The 25,515-nt window shown below is 38.9% G+C and overlaps 1 protein-coding gene across 1 annotated transcript in view; it reads right to left on the bottom strand.

Annotated features, from left to right (window-relative positions):
* Positions 1–4,831: 4,831 nt before the first annotated feature.
* LOC109031317 (uncharacterized) overlaps positions 4,832–25,515 on the bottom strand; it is a gene marked incomplete at its 3' end in the record, with an annotated part of 35,992 nt that continues 15,308 nt past the window's right edge. The window contains 4 exon segments of the mRNA XM_072299107.1: positions 4,832–4,941; positions 5,755–5,891; positions 16,002–16,083; positions 18,391–18,578. Of these exon segments, the coding sequence (XP_072155208.1) occupies positions 4,832–4,941; positions 5,755–5,891; positions 16,002–16,083; positions 18,391–18,578 (517 nt within the window).

Raw genomic sequence — 25,515 nt, 5'->3', positions numbered from 1 at the left:
GTTTGGTAAAATAAAATTATAAAAGACATCTTTTCGCACTCCCAATTCTCTGTGAGATATCTGACAATATTCAAGGAAACAATACGGACATATCTTTTCACTTTTTGATAAAATAGTAGGTTATTGTTTTAACTCTCTTAGGGAAATTTGGCTTCAGGCCACTATCGCTGTCTTATGGAACGTTCATTCACCTCATCACGAGGCTGAACTTATATGGACGAAATCGAAAATTTGACTGAGACTATGCGGGCATATAAGTTGAAGTAAGATTTATTTTGTAAATATGACGAACTGCACAACCTGACAAGGTTGATTCACTACCCCTTTTTGGTATTGATTCGATCAACCTTTATCAGCCTTCAATAAAACCTCTTTAAGGGCGCCATCCCCATATCTGCCTACTGATTCATTTGAATAAATTGTCGTAGAGGAAATTTACGCTACTCATTACAAACATATCGCGCGCACTATCTTATGAGCTTGTTCACAACAATTGTTTGTATTCGTCGAATTTTTCTGTTAACCTTTATGTTTTGCCTACCTAGATGTAGTCTTTACGCCTTGACTAACACGTATATATTGATTTTTTAGAAATAATAAATTAGTCACGATTATTCTACCGCGCGCCTTATGTAGCGCGTTCACACTGCCTTCCATTTCTCGTATGTGTAGATAAAACATCTGTCTGACGACTTTTTTTTAAACGAGGATCCACGTGAATTTTCAAGAAAATCTCTACGTTTACTGATACTCCCATTTTCCAAAATAATAACTTATCTGTCACATTTCTTTATAACAAATCGAGGTCACGGTTACTTGAAATATACATTTATACCCTCACTTACCGAAACTGCACTAAAAGATTATGATAACCTAGATTGTTCCATGAATCCCATAAAATCTTTAGTTCCCTATTCATTGCTCTACTCCTTTTCACCCTATATCCATTTTTGGATGTATGTAGGGGAAAACGCTCATTGGGACGGCTTGGACTGTAATTAGGGCTCTCACCCTATCAAGCGTTGCCCCCCCTGATTTGTCTCCCTTCGCAATTTTTTATTAATTTTTGATTACGCTGAAACTTAAAAAAACATTCCTAGTTGCTATTTTTGGATAAATACTTGTGTAATTTATAGGAGATTCACAAATAGTCTCAGAGTTTCATGCTTTTTAGTACATTTACCCTTTGGATTTCTCTCGTCAATATATGATCTAGCAGGATAGTAAGCGACGTGAAGTTCGTAGGCTGTAATTAGCTGGTTATATCTTGCCAGTTAATGGGAGATAATTTATGTGCTTGAAAGAAGTGTTGAGATAATGAAAAGTACAAACACTATTTTGAGTTGTATCACCGGATATGAATCTAAAGTCAATGTGATGAATGACATAATATCAGACAAAAACCCATGTTACCATATTAGTTACCATTACTACGTTAAAATATCATATTTTTACACCTTAAAATATGTACTTTGTGTAGTAGACACCATCGTTAAAAAGTTTATACAAAAAAGTGCAAATTTTATACAATAAAGTTTTCACTTTTGTTGTGATTGTTTTCAAACTCCTCCTTTCATTGTTTCGTCATTACTCTGGATCACCAAGTCGGCAAACTGTCAGAATCCTCTGGGGTTGGAAACATAGGGTAGAGGTTAGCACCTGCTTTACATGTGTCAAATTATTTCTGTCTCAAAAAACTGTGATGTAAAGAGCGCGCCATGCCTCATCCTCCGGCGATATATTAAACCTGAGGGTAAATTCGTCTTTTTACAAATCGTTCCAGGCGATATAACACACCGTTCGATTGCAGGGATAGCTCTAACACTCCTCGTGATTCCCAATAACAGACTCATTTCGCGTCAGTCTGCATCTTCTGATACTGTAATCTTGAACAGACGAGGAATTCAAGTTTCCCGTTGAAAAATACCTCCTGATATCATTCGGGTGTCACAAAAATCGATTCAACGGGAGCTGAAATAACAATTTAGACCACCCCCGTCACCTATTCTTGATTTTGGAAAATTTGACTTAGACATTGTCTATACCCTAAAAATTATTAACTCAAATCCGCTAGATTTCCTTGTTGAAACAGCAATGCCATTTTCATGTATCATACGTTTCGCAAAGCCATGATGTAGATTCGGAGGCTGAACGTTGGGCGGACCCTCGTACTACAACAATGATTAGTTATACATGGGCGGCCAACTAACTGGTAGGGAGTGGGTCAGCAGAGCCAGCCGAAGGTGCATCTTAGAGTATCTCGATCTCGAATTCTCCGTCCCTCTTTTCATATGCCGCGTGCTTTCGGAATCCTGATGGCGCCGCGCGCTTGGGGGGGACGGACGTCTGACTGTCGGCTAAGGAAATAGCCGTCTCTATGAACGTATTAGGACCGTTAGGCATTGCTGATTCTCTTTCGATTCTAAAGCAAGTTTTTTGATTCTTTTTCCTTAGAATTTCTAGAAAATTTTGTACACTATTTAATACTAAATATCATAAAAATCCTTCAAAGAATGTGCACTATTACCTATAAATATTATTTGTACATGTCGTTTCATTCGGGGCCTAATTTGGAGCGCTCGGCTGTGCCCCACCTACAGCGTTTTTCTTAGCACACGACTAGTGTACCTGAGTATGATTTCGTCCCGGAGAATGTCTATGATCATGTTTAATTAGTTATGACCTTATGGATTCGTGTCATTCCTTCCATACCGCTGCGATAGGTATGACACTGATAAAATGCATCCTATTTTCAGGGCTAATTTTAGAATTTCCGCGCTAGGATCTCGGATTCAATACGCATATTTGATTTATTTGACAAATTTAGCTCCTAAAGCTTACCTTCTGGGTGTGCATTAAAGAACGTGGCACTAAAATCCGTTCATATTGTTTGTTCGAATTTCTCCCCTCCGGAGTTTTCCGCACCCAAGTCGGTTAAGATTTTCCAGTTTGATTCCTCTCACTGGGACTTCCGTTTCCCGGATGAATTTTCCGGATAATAAATTTGTATATGAATGAAATATTTTAATAACGCAACGGACCTGAGGGTTTTTAGTACTTATATTACATCTGTTCAATCTATAAACCACTCATTGCACCTACAGATAACGCCCAATAAAAATGCATTCAGTGCATGTCCGGTGCGATATGTGGAATGGCTTTGACCAGGTAATAATACACAAAAATGAGCCGCCTTAACACATTTGAAATATTAGCGGCCTGACCGGTGATGAGCTACAAGACTAGATCGACGACTCTCCTGATGTTATTTTACCCAGTTGATGCTCTCTGTGGTTTTGAGTCTCAGTTTCAGAAAATGAATATTCTTTGTTACGGCTCAGTTCTTAACAATATCCAAGAACCAGCCCAATAATGACACTTTCACCATGGGCTTTTTTAGTCATTTAATGAGATGATCTTAAAATCTTTAAAAACATGCTCCTCACCATATTTGGCTTTTTTATATTGACAAACTACAACCCGTTATTAGGAAGATAGGAGAACTAATTGGGCGTTTCAGTCTTGAGACGTTTACACTGGAAAATAACCACCCCTAAATAAAAAAAAACTCCGGCACCCCCGTTAGCCAAGCTGTCCCACGTACTGGCATATATGCGACATTACGTCCGCCCAGTTTGGGTTTAGAGGCCCGTAAAATTAGGCGTTTCAGCACGAGGATCAATCGAATACTATTGCTCGGCCTCTGAGCCGGAAAAGGACGGTGCCGGCTCGTGCGTCGGTATAGCCCGTAATGTGACTTTTTTTCGGCTCGTTGCTCGTCTATCATTTAAGCAGTCGCGTAAACCAATACTTTAGTTTTGCATTTTTTTTGCACAGCAAATACTCTTGCAGAGCCTTGCGTTCTTATTCTCCATTTGAAAGACCGTTAGCGAAACTACGTGCATGCCCATGTACTTCTAGATTCACCTTCATCGTCACACCATAAAAATCCGCAGTTTTGAATGTCAACTGACAGCGGCCCAGTCCATTTTTTCTGAAGAGGCCAAAAGCGCAGGGAGTTTTTTCGATTATACACTTCTCCCTGTACGCTTCTTGACTTTAAAGCTATCCTCCTCGTTGAAAAACGTGTTCATCTTTGGTGCGACAAGGAGCGATGCAAACAGAGACTGGGGATTTCAGAGACCTGTCAATCCTATCTCCCTCATACATTTGTGTTCGTTACGAGCATTTAACGAAGTCAAACTCAGATAAACCTAACGAGAGCTGATGCTCAGATGACCAGAGTGCTCAGGAAAATCTGCAGCAAACAAGCCTTAATTTGTCAAACTTGCCTTGCAAACTGCTCCGTCCCGACATTCTCTCAATCTTCGTCCGTCGTCAGAGGCATAATAACGCAGAGGAATAATCCAAGACAATTGGACAAACAAGCACTACACACTACTCGATCCGACATTCATCTTTCATTGAGTGTTGAGCAGTTGTCAACTTAATCAAGACATCAGACCTTGTTTGACAAACTTGCATTGCAAACTACTAAATCTAACATTCCTCAGTCATCATTAGGTTGATCAAATACTCGAAAAATCGATCAAGAATCTTCACTAAACAAGGAAGGCTGTTGATCTCCAAAGTTAACTTGTGCCTCAGATGATGACACAGCTCAGATTGAAAGTGCGGGGTCTCTGAAAATATTGTTCAGGTTACGGTGCGCTCTTGCCGATGATGGCCTAGGCTGGTCACAGCCATGGCGACCTCTTCTGTAAGGCAGCCTAGTGTCCCCTCTTCGCTTTTTCGGAGTACCACTTGAAAGGCAATTCCAGCGGGTACACAAATATTGACGGCCAAACAGATCCAGGCCGCAGCACGGACTGGAGTAGCCGTAGCTTTGCGTTGCCTGCCGCGGGTAGGCATACGGCAAGCTCTGCCGGATATGCGTAAGTGAGCTGATCAGCACCTCGATCACAACCAGTACCGTCAGGGCTACAAAAGAACAAATAACTTGATTAACTTGATGTTGGAGTTTTTCCCCAACGTCCGTTAAAAATTCAGCACAAAGCTGATAATCTCAATATCCATAGAGGGGAAAAAACTCAAGTGCCGTATTACACCCGTGCGCTAACTGCAATCAGTTTGTGTAACTTGATTAAAATTGGTATAGTAATTCAGAGGTATGCAAGTATCGCATGGCAAAAAAAAATAAGTGTTGATTTAGCATTTAAATTGTGGAAGGATAGTCCATCAACTTTCAAATGCTGATTTTAAAGTTCAAAAATGCCAACGCAACATTTGACTTTGTTCGATTTGCTGTGAGCGTAGTTAAGGTAGCATTTTGTAAAATGTAAATCAGCATTTGAAACTTTTCGGACTTTTTTTGTAACGATATTTGTGCTACATCAACATGTAATTTTCTTCCGTGTATATGATAAGTATTGAACAAAAACTAATATGCAAGTAAAATAATATCTTATCCTTCTCGGCCATATTCGATTTTATTGCGGCGGACAAGATCTAGACCAAAAATATCAAAAATCTTGAGTTGACATTCTCTCGTTTGTCTCAGACCGAATTGTTTATAGCTTTTAGTATTCCAAACCAAGAGATATATCTAGATTGGCGTTCCGTTACACAGCCCAACACTATGCGGCATTTACATAGAATTCACACACACCTTATAGACCGCCTAATCAACTCACCCCACCATTCCTCGCGATATACTTTAATTTTAATAAAATATCCATGCTCACACCCAGCTCTAATTCTAAACAAATTTCATGCGCCCTGATTGATTCTTACCTGAAATAAAATGAATACCACCGGCAAGCCTCTTGAACATGTACCGAGGATTTCTAAACGTGTAAATAGAGAACATGAAGCCCATTATCATGATACCAAGACTCACAATTGAAAAGATCCATTTCAAGTTCGAATGTCTCATCTAATTCATACCTATAACTCTGGACGTTATTGTACTTTGAATGCGTGTTTTAACCCTGCAATGAAAGACCTCGACTACTGACCATGAGCGTTCTCTATCTGTCTTGCGCGTATTTTTGCGCGTACTTTACGGGAATCAAGTCGGTTATAAAGGTGACGAATTTTTTAAAACATTCTAGATACCTGTTTTTCTACATAGTAATATCACCACGTAAATCGATTCTTGCTTGAAAATTAATGAAATCTACTCCAACTGCAACAGCGTTTGCGCAAATGCGAGAAGTAGAACTCATGCAACTCTAGTACGCGCTAGTTGGTTTTCGCCCAATGCCTGTTTCGGCGCAACTGCGTAATGTATTCATCTAGTCTTGCAGCGCGTGTAGCATTTAACAATGGCCGCACACTGTATTCGGCGCGTTTATTCTGAACTCGCGTCTTTTACTGTTTTAGCGCTGCGCTAAGAAAATCGAGCTTAAAAGGCCCTTGTGTCGTCTCCTCCACGCACCACTTGTGGATCATTCCACGTTGCATTTTTTCTCCCGATAAATATTTTTTCCTTACGTTATCCTTACGTTCGTCCTTTTAGATTGAGTGGACCACTTATAACATCCCCAGTACCTATTTAATACAACTCTACTAACATGTCCCGCCCTCCCCCCTCAATCCCAAAATTTTACGTTGGAGACGACTAGCGTATCGCTAAATTACTAAATTGACTCCTAAATGTGTTTAGTGTTACGTTTTCTATTTCATACTTGGTGGACGTGTATCGTGATTTTCCCGGTACTAAGCCAAACGCAATCTTTTCTTCGAGAGGTCGTATCTGCTCACTACAATCAAAAAGTGGCGGGTTTGTCTTTTTATCTATAGGTATTCTTGCTTCTTTAGCTTATCGTGTTATTCAAAATGTTAAAACCAACGTGCAAGAGTTTAAGCTGAAAACACGGGAAATTGAGGTTGCCTATTTTCTTACCGCGGAGCACTTTTCACGGCAAGTTTAGTGTGCTGCGCGCTTCAGACTCAAGTTAGACCATCGTGTTTTTTTGAAGACGTAAAGGTTGGGACTTCACAGAGTCACCCAGAAAACATGAAATCTTTGGTTATAAGAGTCCCCCTATATTCAGTATTTTCACACTGCGAGAATACGTGTTTTCGTGAAATTTCTGGTCAAATTACATGTATCAAATTCTTAATCCCTACCTTTTGTTGTAGATCGCGGGTCAATCGCGTTGCTCCAGTACTTTGTTTCTAATGAGTCATCCTAATGGCAACGGAGTGCGTATTTTCCGAGCAAAACAAAAACAGAGCGCGCCAGAAACGCGTGATAAATTTGAAAGTGAAATATACAGCGACGCTTTCCGGCCTTCGATTTGAAGAATTCATTTTTTAAAACCGCTTTTGTGGCGGGCAGACCGACTGCAGAACGCTCATCATCTAATGGCCTCCACGGCGCATCTGCGGACATCCCACCGAGAGTATCCCCGATTTCGCGTGATAAAGAGGAACCCTGGAAGGGTTTATCTTCGGACCTTCTTGCGGGCGGGCGTCGAGAAAACTACAAGATGAAGATATCGTAAATTTAATCCCTCCCGGCGAAGACAAACACGCTCTCCATCCGCTTCGTCCGCTCTCGTCCGTCGCACAATGGATCCAGTCAATCAGAGAGATCGAACAAAACTTTGGCAATATACTTTAAAAGCTCATTTCCTTCCTCTGTTTTATACTTCAGGTTTGATAAGTAGTTCATTGTTTCCTCGCTCCGAATTTCTCTCCTAGCTTGGCAAACCCTTAAAATTGAAATCTCGTGTCGATCTTAAAAATCATAAATTATGCGCTGTTTTTATTTAAACATCTTATGTAAGACCCTTCTCATTGACTCGATTTACTGTGCGTCGCCGAGCCGCTTCGTTATATAAAGCGGGAAAATGCTAAAAGATCAGGGGTATCGGACAGGTGAGCGCCGGCGAAATACTTCTAAAATCTTGTAAATAACTCCGACCGATCGATTGATTTATGCTGCGGTTTTGCTTTGGTATTGTGTGTTTTTTCGCGCCTCGAGATGACGATTTGATTCACCTCGGATTTGATTTATGTATGTTCCTCCCCTTTCCCCGTTCAAATCTCCCATCTACTTTCTCGTGGAGCCGTCGCTGCGGGGCTATGAAAACTTGTAATATTTTCAGAATTCGATCGGATCCCCTTGCATGAAGGTCCGCTCGTGATTGGAATAAACCGTCATTTTAACAGTTGAAGCTTTCTTTTTTTAAAAGAGTATTTGTGTGAAGGTCGGAAGGATTTTGGTTGGTTTTCACGACCAGCTTGCTCTAATTCTATGAACTGTCACCAAAGTTCCGGTCCCGACACGGAACTTTTTTTTCGTCTGATTTTTTCGTTTTACGCCAACAAACTTCCTGCAATCGCTTCTTACTCATTTTTAAAAGTTCCGAGAAAGTTTCGGAAAATGCAAAAGATCTGGAACATTTTGGGAATTTAAAAATGTCCGGGATAAAATTCAGGAACATCTCAAAAGTTCCGAAATCCGTTACCAGTTTCAGGAAATGGGGTCACTAGACGCGTGTTTCAGGGGTTAACGTAATATTTTTTTCGCGGACGAATCTAGTTCCTAATAGTGCCACCCGCATTTGTGTGCGACCTTTCTCAAGGGGAAAATCGCCACTGTTTTTCGACTTTTGACCTCAAATGTCGTGGGATCTCAATTCTATAAAAAATGACATATTTACTTAAGCTGATAGCTATACTCACTTATTAATGGTCTCGAAATTATAGGAATTTTAAGTTGAAGGGGGGTATTTGGGGGTCCAAGGGGGACTTGGTTTATCTTTGGACTATAATTTAGTTGATGATGTGAAGACCAAGATCTGACTTTCGCCTGGAAATAGAATTGCTTGGTGGATTGCTAGAATGGGCTTCTCTATACCACTTTTGAAGTGGTTCATTTTTTGCTCCTTCAAGTGCAACATCACGCTGTAGTGCGACAGGTATTTCTGCTCAAAGTTTGATAAAGAATAATGTTTAACTTGCTTAATAATACTTCCCACGAGCTAGTTCTATCACGCGACCCCCCCCCCATCATATTGCAATATATACATGCAACAATTTACCTCTGAAAGTGCTATCGGAGTTATTTCAAAATATAACTTTGGTTCATCCGCTTTCTAGTCATATGACTCAACGTCCTACACACAACGGTGATGTGATGATCAGGAAATTCGTAAGTAATGTCCAGAAGAACCAGAGTTTCACACCTAGACTAACTAACACGTTGTCCGAAGTACTGATCAGTACTCTCTTACTTTAGTGGCTCGCAGGGGCCAGGTGAAAAATGGATCGTCTACTCGATAATGGGTCGATGTATCGTTTGGGTTCCTAACAATAGATCATAACCTCAACAATAAATTTCTAATTTTATATTGGGAAATCTGAAATTGACGGAAAATTTCTGACAATTTCACTTTCTTGCCATCTTGGTTACTCGGAAGAATCAAAATTCTATCACAAATCTTCAACACCCCTTTTCGCGGATCGACTCACCGATTGACTTTAGAGGCCCTCTGCGTTTACATGCTTGAACCACGTCGTACATCGATAAAATCATCACCCGTTTTGATGTATCGATTTACTATCTATTTATCTCAGCATCTACGCTATTTTCTCACCCTTCCACCGGTCAACAGACTCACTCCTGGGTATCACTCGGACACTTTCACGAATTTTCTCGTGATAAAAAAAATAGGCCTGACTTCTTGGCATCGGTGCGGGCGGCTCCGGCGCGAGAAAAAAATCACGCTGCGTCTGACAAATTCACATCCAGCGACGCGAGGCGCGACACCAAAACAACCCAAGGGAAGCACAGGGGAATAAATCGTCACGCGCGAACAGAGCTCGACACGCGGGAGATTTGTCTAATTAATGCGAAAAGATGGAAAGCGGGAGAGTGTGGATCCACACAGGTAATCGATCCTCCGTCGTCGGAGATGTATGAGGGGGGTTAAGGGGGGCATCCGAGGGGGGTGTAGGGAGGCGAGCAGTTTGAGTGGACAGGGGGATGGTGGTGACAGAGAGATCATCGACCGATCGCCACCAAGTCGCATACCTGCCTCTCGTTCTCACTCTCGCCTCGCTCTATTTATATCCCTCACGTGGACACGTGTTATGCTGTTAGTTGTTGTCAAGTGTCAGATACACTTAGATGGGGGGGGGGCTCTCGTCTTCTATGTTCCCCCGATGGCTTCATTTAGGATGCGTATGGACATGTCGGTAATTTTGAGGTTAGGATATGGAGCTTTTATCTGTCTTTACAGGATAGCCAACCAATGAATCCAAATAAGTCAGAGTGAAAACATGACACTGGCCATAATGACATACGTCCGTTCCTGGATCAGTCTGCCGATATCTTTTAAAGGTTGCGCGAGACCCGTAGCTTCGATATTGCTCCGGGTGCTATGCACGGAACTTCCACGGGCTATGGTCCCGGATACGCGGTAGTATGTCTACATAGGCCCGTTACGCACGACTTCACTCGCGGCGACGGGAGCTTTTTTCCCTTGGCTTGATTATTTACAATTGTTCGACACGTCGTTTTTGCTAGTACTTATTTGATCTTAATTTTGAATTGACTGTTCTCATTTTGCGGAGGATGCCATTATTGAACACACTCCACTCTGACATCTGGTCTCCTGATATTGATTACTGGAGATTTGCGCAATGCCAATTTTTTTTCCTCTGTTACAGGGGTTGGCTGCTCTTTTGGGCCCAACGAGCTGCTTTTTTCTGCACCTGTTGGACCACTCCTCACCTGTAAGGCACACTCTTGGGCCAATACTTGTCATTATTCCGTTGATCCCAAGCTCCTTACGTACAAAGGTGAGGCGCGCGACGAATTGAATTTTTTAGAGGCCGCTCGCGATCAAGCATCAAAGAATCCCAATTACTTTCGCAAAGAGATTATGCACGAACCTTTTTTACGATAATTTTGAGAATAAATCCAATCGCTGAAGAATGGTCTTGTATCCTTCGAAACAGGAGATGAAAATCCATCCCTACGACAAAATGGCAGCCTTTTGCAGGTTTCGTAAAAATGGAAAAAAACGTGAATTTGTGAAGCTCGGGTTCTACACACTTGATAAGAACGATCGTAAAAACGTGGCTTCCAATTTATGTGCCGACGCTCCTTCTGAAATGGAATCTTCATTCCCGCGTGCGCACCATTCAGATTAATGCAAATAAGGGTGACAAACCGCGCGGGGGGCTTTAGGGCACCGGACCTGGAGTGAAGTCACGTGGCGGCTAACCGAAACACCACATCATGAGTGTGGGGCCGGCGCAGCGCAGCGAAGCGACGCAACCTCTCCTCACCGATCCACCTCCAGGGTGTACCATAGCAGCTGAAAAATACAGTTCCACATTCTCAAGTCCATCTATTCAATCGGTCTCTAAGGGATGCAAAGTTAAAGATTCTCAACATTTGCCGAAGGTTCGCGCTTGCGGCTCAAACTTGACAAATCCGCCCGGATCTAGAAATACCGGGATTTTGTGGATCAAATTCCAAGGGCAAAGCCCTTTGAATTGTCACTTTGTATATACATACATTTTAGAACAAACTTTTTACGGCGGTTTTGATTGCTTATAGCCTTACAATTGGCGGCCCCCCGAGGCGGGCAATTCTTGGTCGTTCGTTTAGCCAGTTTTTGAGTGTCAAACCGAATTCTTATAGTTGACATATCGTGCAATTCAGCTCGGTAATCAACCGTGGGTTCAAATTCTGAAGTTTTAGTCTAATTGTAAAATTTCTAGTCAAAAAACGGGAACTGTCTTTAGTCTATGGGCTTCTCTACAGGTATAGACAAGGTGAAAAATAATCATCCCAATGATTGTGAGGATTTGAGAACTCACGTGATGTGCAAAAAAATCAGTCCTCAAAGATCTGGAGTCTGCAGTAGTGCAGTAAGCTCCTCAGTGTGTCAATTTTCTTCATTTCTCGAAGGCCGGTTTTGGAAATTCAAAGTGCGCTAACCTCCAGGGACGCAAGTATGCGCAGAATTTTTTTGCTCCGAAATCAAGTGTAGGGTCAGCACTAACTACTACAGTCGGTCTGCACGTGTGCGAACCTACGCAGGGCCTTTATTTTGAGTCATAATTGTAAAATTTCCAGTCAAAAAACCGGAGCTGTGGTAAGTCTATGGGCTTCTCTAGAGGTATAGACAAAGTAAAAAATAATCATCTTAACGATTATGAAGACTTGAGAACCCACATGACCTGTAAAAAATGCAGTATTCATATTCCCAAGGATCTGAGGTCTGCAGTAAGCTCCTTAGTGTGTCAATTCTTTATTTCTTGAAAGCCGGTTTTGGAAATTCAAAGTGCCCTAACCCCCAGGGACGCAAGTATGCGCAGAATTTTATTGCACTAAAATCAAGTTTAGGGTTAGTACTAACTACTACAGTAGGTCTGTATGCGTGCGAACCGGCGCAAGACATTCATCTAGAGCCATTTTTGTAAAAATTTGCTTGGAATTAGTAGAAAATAACGCTTTGTCTAACGGCTTGTCTAGATGTATAGACACGTTTTTGAAAGATAGTAAGAACGTATAAACCTTTAACATGCCTTATATTTTTGATACACCATAACAGAACACTTCACATTTGCATCTATTTCTGTGTGATGAACTTCAAATCATAGGACCTGACAGTAAACACTGAAAACTGGTGCGAGTCCGCCCAAAAGTACCTCGCGGCCTCACCTTTAGGTGCTTATCATTTCCTTATTAGTGATCCAATCTTCATGATATTTGGTCAAGTTACTCTCGAGAGTATGCACTATCAATCTGTGGTGTCAAATTTTAATTTTTCCAAAATTCATTTTTTCGAATTAATGCCACCTAGATCGGGTCTGGGAACCAATGTGCGCCTTGGCCAACATGGAACATTTTTACGTGCCAGCCAGAGTTATTTGGTTCAGTAACTTACTCCGGCTCGTACAGCTGAACTTTCGGTTCACCTAACTAAAGTTCATTTCTGTCATTTACAGAGGTTGGTCCGTTCAACTGGAGGCTCATTTCACTATGCCTATACTGAGGTATAGACGCTTTGAGTGTTATACGTCTTAGAAAAAGGGTATGTATGTAGATTTATTCTCATCGTTAGCTTCGAAAGAGGTTGTTCTTCATTGGATCAAATGCCATATTATTGTGAATCCCTATGGTGACGTCATCACTAATAGTGTCCACCCAGTACGTATACATAAGACTTTCCTTCTCCACATAAATCGTTGTGAACATTTTTTAATACGATCTGTGAAAATGATCTAAACGTTATTTTTGTAGAATCCCGCTAAAAAAAGTATGCTTCGCCCAAAACAAAATTTGATACAGTTGAGTCTGTCCTCTTTCAGAACTTGAAACAAAACTCAAAAGACCATATGTCGCAGTTTTCAATTGCAAACAAAGGGCATAAAAAAATCAATTTGTCCAACTTCATTCCTCTCTTGCCTTCAAATATAAGTTTGATGAGTAGAAGTATTTTTTTGGCTTGGTTTTCTTCAAAAAACGGCGGCAATTTTAGAGTAAAATTTCAATGTTTATCTCACTGCAGAGTCCATACACCACCCAAACACCCCGAGAGATTTGATCACGTTGAAAAATCTACTCTTACTACGGAAATACTTTCATTATCACAGAGCGGGAGCTACTCTATTCACGGAGTGTCGTATGCTCTTATGCGGAATGAATTTTACTGCGCATTCACATCAGTCGGGTTCTACGGGTGTTATAAACCCCGTAGTGGAGTAGGTACACCCCGCATTTGACTCCAAAATTTTTACCATCAGTGGAGTTTTGAAACCAGGGTGACTCAGCCGTATCAAATCACGGTTTTGCTGCAGTATTTTTTCTGTTTTTTTTTTTTATTATTATTATTTATTTTTCAACAAACAACATATGGAGATATGCAAAGGTCATACGCAAATTTTAATTTAAAGTCTCTAATGCACTCATCATGATTTTTGACCCAAACGTGAATTAAAATTTCCCCTCTCCTTCTATAGCATAGCAGTTTTAAACTATGATTCGTTCCAAACAACAACTATGTACCTGCTTTTCCCCAGACCTTCAATGATGACGTCATACCCACGTTAGGAGTACATAGTTCGCGATCACGTCACTGAGGGAGAACCACTGCATACCTTGCATACATTGTTCCCATGGCTCAATTTAAGCGAGCTCTTGACGGGGTCATTATTTTCAGCTACCATCAGTCCACACACTCCAAATCTCACCACCCCCCTCCCCCTCCGTGGAAATAGCACCATTTAATGCCGCGGCATTGTCAAATTCTGATCACGAATTTTCCCCGAAAAATGTGCAGCTACAAAAACGAAAAAAGTTGTGGAACTATTAAATCGAATAAATGTGACCGTTCTCAGGAAACAAGACCTGAGTCCGAGGGGGCCTTGTTCCATTCGAATCTTCACTATGGATGTAACTCATGCCCGTTTACTTGTTTTCTATGCTGAGGAAAAGCTCCGTATGAATGTTAGAACGTTTGATAATTTACATCAATTAAGTGAAAATATTTTGGAAAAATCACAAGTAAAATTCTGATTGTCGAGGAGGAACCCGCTCTCTTCAAAGTTTTAGAAGGATGTTATTCACAGCTACAGCCTCTTTATCCGAAAATGTCTAAAAAAATTATTCAAAGCATTCCTCAAAAATGAATATTTTGTCCAAGGAATCTCAGCAATCTTCGATCTATTTAGCGACGGGGGAGGGGGGGATGTGTTTGGTCCTCTTCGGTAGACAGTGTTTCATTCTGTCCGCCGCGGAAAGCGAAGCTAGGGATATTTCAAAAATATTCGTGGTCATGGTCCTCTGCCCTCATTTTCAATTTTGAGCTGAGGAGCTAGGCTAAAAGTAGTCATTAATCAAAAGGTTTTGTGCGAGTTAAACCTCCTCACCCGTTAGTTCAGGTTGCCAGATTCGATAAAAGTCATTTAGGTTTATTCAGCTAGACAAAGAGTATACTTGTTATATAGTCATAGCCGAAATTGGATGAGCAAAACGACATTTGCGAATTCATAGATGAAATCCTTTAGTTAAGGGTACCGAAATAGATTTTTCTCAGTGTGACACTATGGACCTCTGGGCAGGGCTTGCGAATGATGAACAGTGTTCAGCAAAACCGTGCTAAGTGATATTTGAACGACGAAAACAAGAGGAAACAAATGGTCAATACTGCCGTGCTAAGGAAGAACGCAGTTTGAGCATTCGAGAATAACCATTCTTCCTCCGATAAAATAATAATTTTTGAGGAAAATAATCAATACTTTTCTTTGAAATACGCTGACTTTTTAGATCAAATTATGAATAAATCATTTAAGAAATTAGAAGAAAAATATGCCCAAGTTTTCTGGAAAATTAGTGATTTGTCATAGGAAATTTGGCCACGCCTGAAAGCTCATACGGTGTTTTTCCATAGCACGGAAGAATAGGAGTTTTAAACTAAAAGCGTACCAAAAATTTTAAAGTCCGTAAAAAATACATATTAGCACTTTTGGGCATCAAGACTTATTTGCCTGCTTAGTCTCGAATTTAAGTTTTTTTGTAACATATCCACGTTACAAACTTCTTTTTTACTTATCTATACCCAATTTTGCAACGAGTAAAAGGTCAGGAAGGAATCCTCTGACTATGATGAATAATTTATTTCCAAAGGTGCAAAAAATAATTCTATTGGAATTTGTCAGTGGTACCTATGCGCATGTGACGCAAAAATTCCATGCGAATGTTTTGAGAGTTTTTGCATTCACGCAAGTGTAATTTGATGGCAAAAATTGAGAAAAGCGACAAAAAATATGTTTCTGTCGAGTATCAGTGTATTTTTTTTGCTTGTTTGTTTTACGTACATAATGAGTAAACATGTAAAAAATACTGAGGCATGTGCCGAATATGGAACAAACATGCAAAAACTCTATAGTCTTTCGTCACGTTTGTGATTGGTAAGCATGCAAAAAAGAGGATTTAAGTTAAGTTAAATAATTTTTTTTTAACTTTTCACGTCACTGAAAAAAATGATTACTGAGAAAGTAAATACTCACTGATGATCGTTCTATCTAAAGAGGGATCAGCTTTGAGTTGCATGTCCGTGGGAAAAACGTTGTGAAATTTACACCTCCCTGAAAATTAAAGCATAAAATTGAAGGTATTTTTTAAGATTCTTTTTATCACAGGAATCAAAGCCGAAGAACACGTGTCTTGGCACCTATGAAATTTTATTTGATAATATTCTGGTGGACTGGCTGAGTTCCAAAGTATTCATCTTCAATTCACGCGTCTTTTCGTTGCGCGGAGTACGATATCACTCCGTACTAACGGATCGTTGGACTTTAATTTATTTGAGTTTTTGCAATGAACGTCTCCTTGGAAAAAGAGCGCCGTGAGATGTGTTTTCATTCTCATGCATGTAGATAAAGATGTTTAAAGTGAAAATATTTACATAACTTTTATAACCACATGCTTTTATAAGCTTCATGATTTGCGGAAACTTTATAATTTACAGAAATTATTAATTATGCTATTCGATTACCAGGACTAAAATTTTCGATTGCCTGAATCTAAAACTTTAGAGACCCATTTAAACTGAGGTTTAGATCTTGTAATCGAAGTTTTTCCCTCCGTGTATAGTACAGGGACCATTGGTGGATCCGGCTAATTGGCAACATTGTTTTTTCTCCATTTAAACATAGAGAAATGTATTGATTCTGGGAGAGGCCAGGTGCTCTAACAAGAATCGAGTATTTACCGTATGCTTAAATGGAGGAAATCCGGTGTTGAAAAATTGCTGGATCCGCCTCTGACAAGGACCTTCACTACAATGAAATCAACGAATTCTCTTGAACTGAGAAAAATAATCGCCACTGCTTCAACCCCACCTCCTTTTCCCGGTCAAGCAACGTAAGTTACTTGACAAACAGCCAGAAAGTTGAAGCGGAAACATCGCCTGACTTAACAAAGCCAATAAACTCGACAACTGTAGTTCTCGTCGATTGTCAAAATATTCACACTTCTTCCCCTGTTTTTATCCAAGATTATTTCGAGCCGTGTTCAATTCCTCTTTCTTTCTTATTTCCTTCTTGCTCCTTTCCGACATTACGGAATTGTTCTGACCGTCAAGTCCACGGTCAAGGAAAGCGTAATCCTCGTGGGAAAGCTTTTTGGCCTCGTTGTCGGACCGGGGTGTCTTTCCATCGGCGAGTTTTTAACTTTTTTCGCATGAGCCGACAATCGTGGAACTAAAAACGTAAACACACTGTCACCTGAAGAAGTTTTTGGCACGCGTCACTTGCATGTTTTGTGACACTTTTAAGAGCACTTTCATTTACTTGACGCGGAGGGGAGCCTTTATTGAGCCAACAAATACCTTTTGATTGTCTCTCGAAATTGACAGTGAAAGTACGGGAAAACGTGACGGAACGCTAGTCCAAAACTTCCGCTTTCATTGCACATATTCTTTATCGGAAAGCATATCAACTTCGTTTTTTGAAGGGAGCTCTGTGTTACACATGTCACAGGGATGTGTGAACAGAAATATTCTCATCCGGGAACAATTCTACAGTCCGTTTTTTATATTTCTAAATTCGAATACATTTTCAGACATGAGCTCAATCCCACAATCGGTGATACGCATTGTTTTCGTTTAACCGTTAATATGCATACTTTGCACGCTGGACTTGTTAAATTAGGCAGTTTGTCAAAGGCCTAGGTAGAAAGATCTACCTCCGGTTAAAAGTTCGAGATTGTTCCGGATTTTTGCTGAGGATAAGCTAGATCAGCTGAAGAGCGCCATGAGCACGATTAAAAGTTTTTTGGTAGATGTTTTATCAGTGTTCGTGATTGTTTTCAGAATGTTTAGCATTTAGTTAACATTCACTTGAAATCGATGAATGCCTCATAAGAGATAGTTTAATGGTAGAACACGATATGAACAATGTATTTTCACTGAAAAAAAAAATGTAGAAGAGTGATATAAGTATTGTAATCACCGTCAGACTTTACGGTAGCAAATTCTAATATCGTCCACTATAAGTATGGTAAATTTTATCCGATGCCTGTTTATCCTGAACATACAATATCATTGTGTCAAAAATCAAGTAAACTCGTGTCAGTGTTTAGCATACCTCTGATAAAAGCCCTCCTTATTTTCAGTGTAAAACTGAAGAAAAACTGATTTTTTAATAAATTTTTCCTACCCGAGAAGCAAAGTATGAAGACAATGTCCATCAAAAACACGAAAAACTTGGCAGATCCTCCAAATTCCCCTATTTATTTTATATTTCAATCTCTCTTTTTACTATCTACCTGTAGTCAGGCATTTGGAAAAATGCCTAATTTGACTATTGGTCCGTGACTTATATATTGCAAGAGCAGGGATGTATGTTGTTGGGCTGCTTCTAAATTCGATCGGAATAAATGAATTAACTCACGGAAGTGCCGTAAAGGGGAGTGGACCATCGTTTCGTTGACCACGCTCGTAGTTAGCTCCTCATCGAAATTGGACGTTGAGTTGGCCGCATCGATGATTTCCACGATGGTGACGTTCCCTTTGACGGTGGAGTTGCCTATAGCCTCTCGACACACTTTGAAAAGCCCTGTGTGACTCGCCTGGAAGAACCTGCCGAGGCAAAAATAGAATCGGATGGATTTCATGCGGGTCGCTTTTGAACTATCGCAACCTGGCACCTCAGAGGTGAGATCTACCGTGCTAAACAGAAACGCCGTATGAACATCCGAATGTTGCCGAACTTTCCCTAGATAAAATATCATTTTTTTACAAAAGAAAGATACAAGAAAAATACACTAAAAATGAGTATGGCAAGGATGAATACAGCCAGGACATTTCGGGTTAACTACATTTTCCTTAATCTGCGGTTTTTGGTACTCAATCTTCGGTTTCAGGAACTGAATTCTCAGTTATGGAGCTGAAGGCAATGAAAGAAAAGTCAGTTCCCGACTGAGAGCTTAAAGACATATTCAAAGTCACCTTATTAATATTATTATAAACCACCTATTGGGTATTTATATTCAAAATGTTCTTTAAGAAACGCATTTCCTTGGGTACATCCATATGGCTTATAAATATGACTTTTAGATGTTAAAGGAGGCCTCGTAATTTATCGAATTTGCATTTATCATTTATCGTTCACTAAATTTAAGATGTTCTCCAAAAATCGATCTTTTGAATTTTAGGGTGTTCAGCATTTAAGAAACAATGCAGACTGTACCTCTTTAAAGCTGTATGGTAGTCGTTTCATTAAACATATTATTTTATCCATCTTAAGGGCTCGATTAACCGACTTGATCAGGTTTTTAATTCTTAAATTTTCCCTTGAAAATTTTTCCTCGGTCCTAAAAAATACTTTTGACAATGGATCCTATTCGATACATCAAATGGAGGGATCAATAGAAATATGTCGATGTCGATTGGTACAACATGTATAAACATAGCGACGGTGAAACTACCAAACCACGTATCTCGGTTTGCGACGTCGCAGACTTCCTATCATACTTTATTTTTTAAATGAAAAACTACTAACGTCCAGTCTAGAAAATTTCTGTGATTTTTCCTTTTCGTGCGGAGAAAATTCTGTGAAAATTTCGAGGAATGATATTGATTTGGTCTACCTCAAAAAAATAAAATGTGAGCGTAGATTTTTAAACACCGCAAACGAGATACGTGGTTTGGTAGTTTCACCGTCGATAGCCTGAAATGTCAATCGAGTAATCTGTCGGGGAACGAGTCTTTTGTGATATACTTTTGATATCTATGAGTTCCACATGGCAATGCAAAGTGAAATTGTTAGGAATTTTCTCTATTTTCAAATTTTCTACCTTAATTCTAAACATTTTTGTTTGAGGTTATGTTCTATTGTTTTGACCCAAACAATACATCGAAACACTATCGAATATGATTCATTCTTGAAAGATATTGATAAAGGCAATTTTTCCCCCTCTGAAACGACAAAATAGACTTGAACATGTTGAAACACTGATATCAAGGCAGGTGTTTATAACCTTTTCAGCATATTCAAAATGACACAAAGACTTTCACGTCTTATTTTTGACGCTGTACGTCAATGCATCGTGGAAAATTCTGAAAAAGTTTCTATTTTCCCGATTTTTCATGAAATTTCCATGATCCTTGGTCAGCACGCGCAGGTGAGTTTTGCATGTCCGTTATGGAATATGATCGATTATCGATATATCCCCATATGCAGGTACGGTAAAGAATCGATTACTAAGGTGTTCGTTGCGAACACCCTGTATATCGATCATTTTGCCACAGTTGCAATTGGCAAATCAATCGATACATCGCAAAGCAAGCCATGCTACTGATTACTGATGCTCTAATATGAATGTTGTTAGTGAGCACAATTCTTCTATGAGGAGCATAAATTCATTTTCTGGAAAATCTGTGGATGTCAAAATCAAAGTCATTAGCTGCCTCAGCGCTAAAAATGAACTGGTATCACCTAACAAATGCCCGAATTTTTGAGTGCAGACCTGCGTGATTTAATGAAACAGCTTCGTACCGCACCTCACCTCATAAAAACAGCAGAGTTCAATTAAACCACCGAGTTGGCAGAAATTTCCGTCTCATTTACGCAGATGACGAATCGCGGAAACGTCCCGCGACGCTAATAAATCCGACTCGATCTTTCATCGTGGCCGTCCGTATATCATTCAAATTCATGACCCCTCAGTCCCGAAACGAACGCTATCACCCCCATTCAATCTCACGAAACAATGTAATTTGGCTCATGGACAAAAAGAACCGACAAACTAGCCTCTCAGAATTGCACAGAACTTCACCTCAACTTCCCATTGCTCCCACCGACAAAAAAGCGTAACTCATATTCGCCATCTTCCATGTAATTCCATACTTGAGTCCATTCTTTCCAGGTCTCACGTCCAAATTGAGTCACGCCCTTACGTCCAAGTTTTGTGAAAGCTCACTCGGAGATACTCGGAGCTATATGCGAGACGTCTTCTTTCGGACAGAACGTCAGAAGCGCCATTTGGGCCTGGACCCTATATTGCCAAACTTCTCATACTTTATAGATGTTTTTCCGAAGGAAATAACGCACTAGATCATCAGTAAATTTTATCGAATATGCCTAACATCATCATGATAAATTATTGAATTTTTCATAAAAGAACATGTTGAAGTTTTGGAAACAAAATTATAACGTTTTTATGACACATGGCAACATGGCGTCTGAGCTCAAATGGCGCTCGTGAAATTCTGCCTGGAGATGAGGTTGGTGATAGCTAGGGACAAATGGAACAGCCTGATCGTGGGGATATTCTTATGTGATTTTTCCGGGGAGGTCGGAGCGGGCCGTCCCGTTATTGAAAAGACAGATGTAAGGCATAGCTATTTTCTTTTTCATGCTTCATATGTAGTCGCTTCGAAAACGCCTTCAATCTTTAGACTATTGCGGTGGCCTCCATTTCATCTTCCTTTATGCTTGTGCCTTTTTATCAGAGAGGAACAAATAGCTGTGAAACACAGTTCAACTGAAAATGAGCCTTTTAGGAAGGGGGGAGGGTTAGGATACTTTTTTATGTATTATAGATAAAATAAAACTAGAATATTCCATTTTTCATCTCTGTAAGTAATGGAAGGAAAGTTGGGGCAAACCAGGTTTTCAATCCATAAAATGGCTTCCCCACCTTCTTTCGCTTTATAATCACTCTCTTCATGACCGATATTGAAGAAGAAGAAGGAAACAAGGGAAAAAACCTGGTGAAAGTAAATTGGTGAAACTGATTGGTGATCCTGAGGCATGCATTGTAGCAATTGTGGATGCAGTTACAATAAGTTCTTATACAGATAACACGCGCGTAGCGAACCTTCCTATCTTACTTTATGGCATTGCTTTGTAAAAATCTGCAGTATTTAATCATACACATTATTCTACATAAAATCCAACTGATACACGAATGAACCTTAAAAATTAGTAATCATATTCTAATTTCATTTCCTTTCCCTTTCCTTTTTCCCTCTCTGTAGCATCTGTGTCCATTTACGATTATTATTTTAAAATAGCTTTCTCTTCGTATACAATTGATGCTTCAAACAGAATCAATTGTTTTAATGACATTTCCAGCTAAATCACGGGTTTTCCCAGGAAGGCAGCCTCTCGTCCCTCCCGGACTCTATTGTTGCCAGATAAGTTGCTTTTTTAACACTTTTTCCTCAGTAAAATATTTACATTTATCGCACAATCTGGCAACCTCTCGAGGGAAATAGAAAAAGGTAGAATCGCTGAAAGTCTGAATCCTTCGAAGTTTATATTAAGGTGATTCGATGGACGCCATATTTTGTGTCAGAACGGCATGCGATATATCGCATCAATTTATTCCATTTTTTCAGCTACTCGTCATTTTTTTCCAATTTTGAAATCGCAATTCTGTTGTCAGGAGTTTAAAGCACTTACTTACCAATTGTAACAAAGAAATTCAACGTAATAAAGGCGTGGTTTTTTCAGAGAGAAAATATCGCATTCGAGTGCAGTTTCGATATCAGTATCGAATGCGATGTTTTCTCTCTGAAAAAACCACGCCTTTATTACGTTGAATTTCTTTGTTACAATTGGTAAGTGAGTGCTTTAAACTCCTGACAACAGAATTGCGATTTCAAAATTGGAGAAAAATGACGAGTAGCTGAAAAAATGGAACAAATTGATGCGATACCCAGGTAGCAATAGTAACAGTTTCAAAATTGCAATTTCACGACAGTTTTTTAAACGCTGTTACTTTTGTGCACTTTTTCATCGAAAAATTTGCTCTAGTACAACAGTTGAAAAACCAACGGAAAAGAGAAGTCCTTTGCGACTATAATCACTGAAAAATTTTTCTTACATACTTAAAAAATACCATGGAAAATTTATAATTTAGTACATGTTTTCTGAAAATATAACACAAATTTAACTAGTGTTATACACCGATCGAAAATGAAACTATTATTGCAATAAAAACATACTTAGATTTTGAAATAAAACGACGGTTTAAAATTCTCAATCAAATCACTTACTTAACAAAACTTTTTTAAAAGAAAGGAAAGTAGATTAACATTTTAATAACTAAAAAAAGTTAAAAAAATTATTCTAATTTATTTTTTTTTAAAGTTGATTTCATAAAACACAGAAGTAGACCATTTTGTTTTAAAAAAGCTATTTTACAAAACATAAAGTATTATACTGTACTAATGAGAAAAATTTAATCTAAATCAATAAAAAGATAAAAAAAAGACAATAAAAAACAAATTTAAATATCTCATTTGTTGCCATATTTTTGCAAAACACATTCTTATAAATAACCATGAAATATTAATTATATTACATTATTTATTAAACAATATTGGTGAGAAACTATTTTTAAATCATTGTTTCCTGAAAACCGGTGTAGCTTTAATTTTTGTCGAAAAAGAATCCTTATAAAAAACTTTGATAACTATTTTATCACTAACAAGGAAAATATAATTTAAATCGATAAAAAGATACAAGTGATAGTGATAAAATGACAGTTTAAATATCTGATTTATTGCAGTTTTTCTGCAAAACATTTTATTTTAAACAGTTGTGAAATATAAATTAGTATTACATTATTTTTTTTAATTTCCGATTGTTTTATTGTAATCGGGGTGTTTCCTTTTATTTCCGATAGAGAGCTCCGATTTATTTTGTTTTTGGATGGGTCGTTTATGGTGCCTGTCTAACCTTTGTGTGTAGTGAAAACATAAAATATATTATTTATATTCTACGACATACGTTTTTTATCGACGGCTTCTATGTTTGCTTTGTTCGGTGCATATGAGTGGATTTTCTTCTCACATTTTTGATGACCCCCCTGTGGTTAACTGTGCCTAGACAGGGCATGTGCCTATCTATAGCGTTGATTGTAGTGTGGTGTGTCGAGTGTAGTCACATCCCTGCTGCATAGTCTTGTTGCTCCTCCTTAGAGGAAGTATCGGTGCTCACCGTCATCGGTGATCAAAATAGAAATATGAGGCCTGAAACTGGGGAGTTTCTATAATTGATCTTTTAAACCAAAAAATAACAGTTTAACAAAATATTAAAAACGAATAAAATTTCATATATTGACACTGTTAATTTTCAATAAAACTACAATTTTACGAGTCGTTCTATTATTAGAAATTAGTTTTTCTATGGATATTTAAGTTTTTTTAATACTTTACAAGAATAATTCAAAACTCGTATTCAACATTTAATTTTTTATTTTTATTTTAAGACAAGTGTCGCTTTACACCAGTAAATTTTCCAAATGAAATTTGTTTTTCACTACTTTAATCATTGTTGATTTATGTCATTAAATTATTTTAAACTGTTATTTTTAACTTCATAAAATAGGAATATAGCGCCTGAAACTGTTGTAACTGGGGAGTACTTTAATCGATCTTTTCAACCGATAATTTGTTTTTTTATAATATATTAATAGGAATTAAAACTCTCATTTAATAGCAATAAAACTGTTATTTCGAAGATATAATAAAAATTATTTTATAGCAGACCTTGCTACCTGGGTATATCGCATGCCGTTCTGACACAAAATATGGCGTCCATCGAATCACCTTAATGATGATTGAAAAGTGTAAAATGTTAATTTTTATTCCGGAAATACTCTTTGAAGTATCCAAGGAACAAGAGAAAGCAGTATAGTGTACTTATGCACCGATTAAGACTTTCATCTGCATTTTGATTCAATAACTTCTAGCCCCAATTATGGCGAACCATAACTCTAAGCAGCTTTTTTTACTTATACGAGTATTAAACTACCAACTTCTAACCCTCGTATGGTTGGTCTGAATGAACATTTTATAGCGTGTTTTGTGTCAAAATGCTCCTTCAGCACTATCCAGGTAAAGATGCTACTTTGCTATAGTTCCACAATTTTGAAATACGGCCAATTTTTCTTAATCGCAGCACATCCGTCCTAGACAATTTTGTCCCAACTGAGCAGATGTCCCGATGCGATGCGAAAACATCAAAAGCAGCGAGAAAATGGTCAATTTTGAGATCAGTCAAGCATCGACGTAAGAATGATCTTATTCCTCTTTGATATAGAATCTTTTAAGGCATTTAACGTGTCTTTGCGCATCAGCTGATGAAACATGGAGCCGGCACGGTGGTTCGTCATCGCCATAATCTCCGTGCTTTGACTGTTCGGGTGCTGCTTGCGAATTTTTAAGTGATTTTGACGTGCGTTTTGAGCGTTCTTCCGGCAGAAAATTTTCCTTATAGACCAGGGTTCTATCCTAATAAAGCGGAATTATTTCTACATTGAAAGGATTCAAAAGATTCCGTTCCGGTGGATATTTTTTCTGTCCCGATTCATCAGTGTTCAAATTAAGCAAAGTTCACTGTTTCTTATGCCAAGGCCTCTTTTCATACGTACAGTCAGAAATACAATTGAATTAATCAATATTTGTCGCGAAAGGTTATACCGTACCTAGAATTACATATTTCATAGTGGTTTCGACGGAAAAACACCGTCTTGTTCCCGACAATGGGAAATGCAATTAAAAG

The sequence above is a fragment of the Bemisia tabaci genome, chromosome 4, assembly GCF_918797505.1.
Source record: "Bemisia tabaci chromosome 4, PGI_BMITA_v3".
Taxonomy (NCBI): domain Eukaryota; kingdom Metazoa; phylum Arthropoda; class Insecta; order Hemiptera; family Aleyrodidae; genus Bemisia; species Bemisia tabaci.
This window is presented reverse-complemented; position numbering and strand designations above follow the sequence as displayed.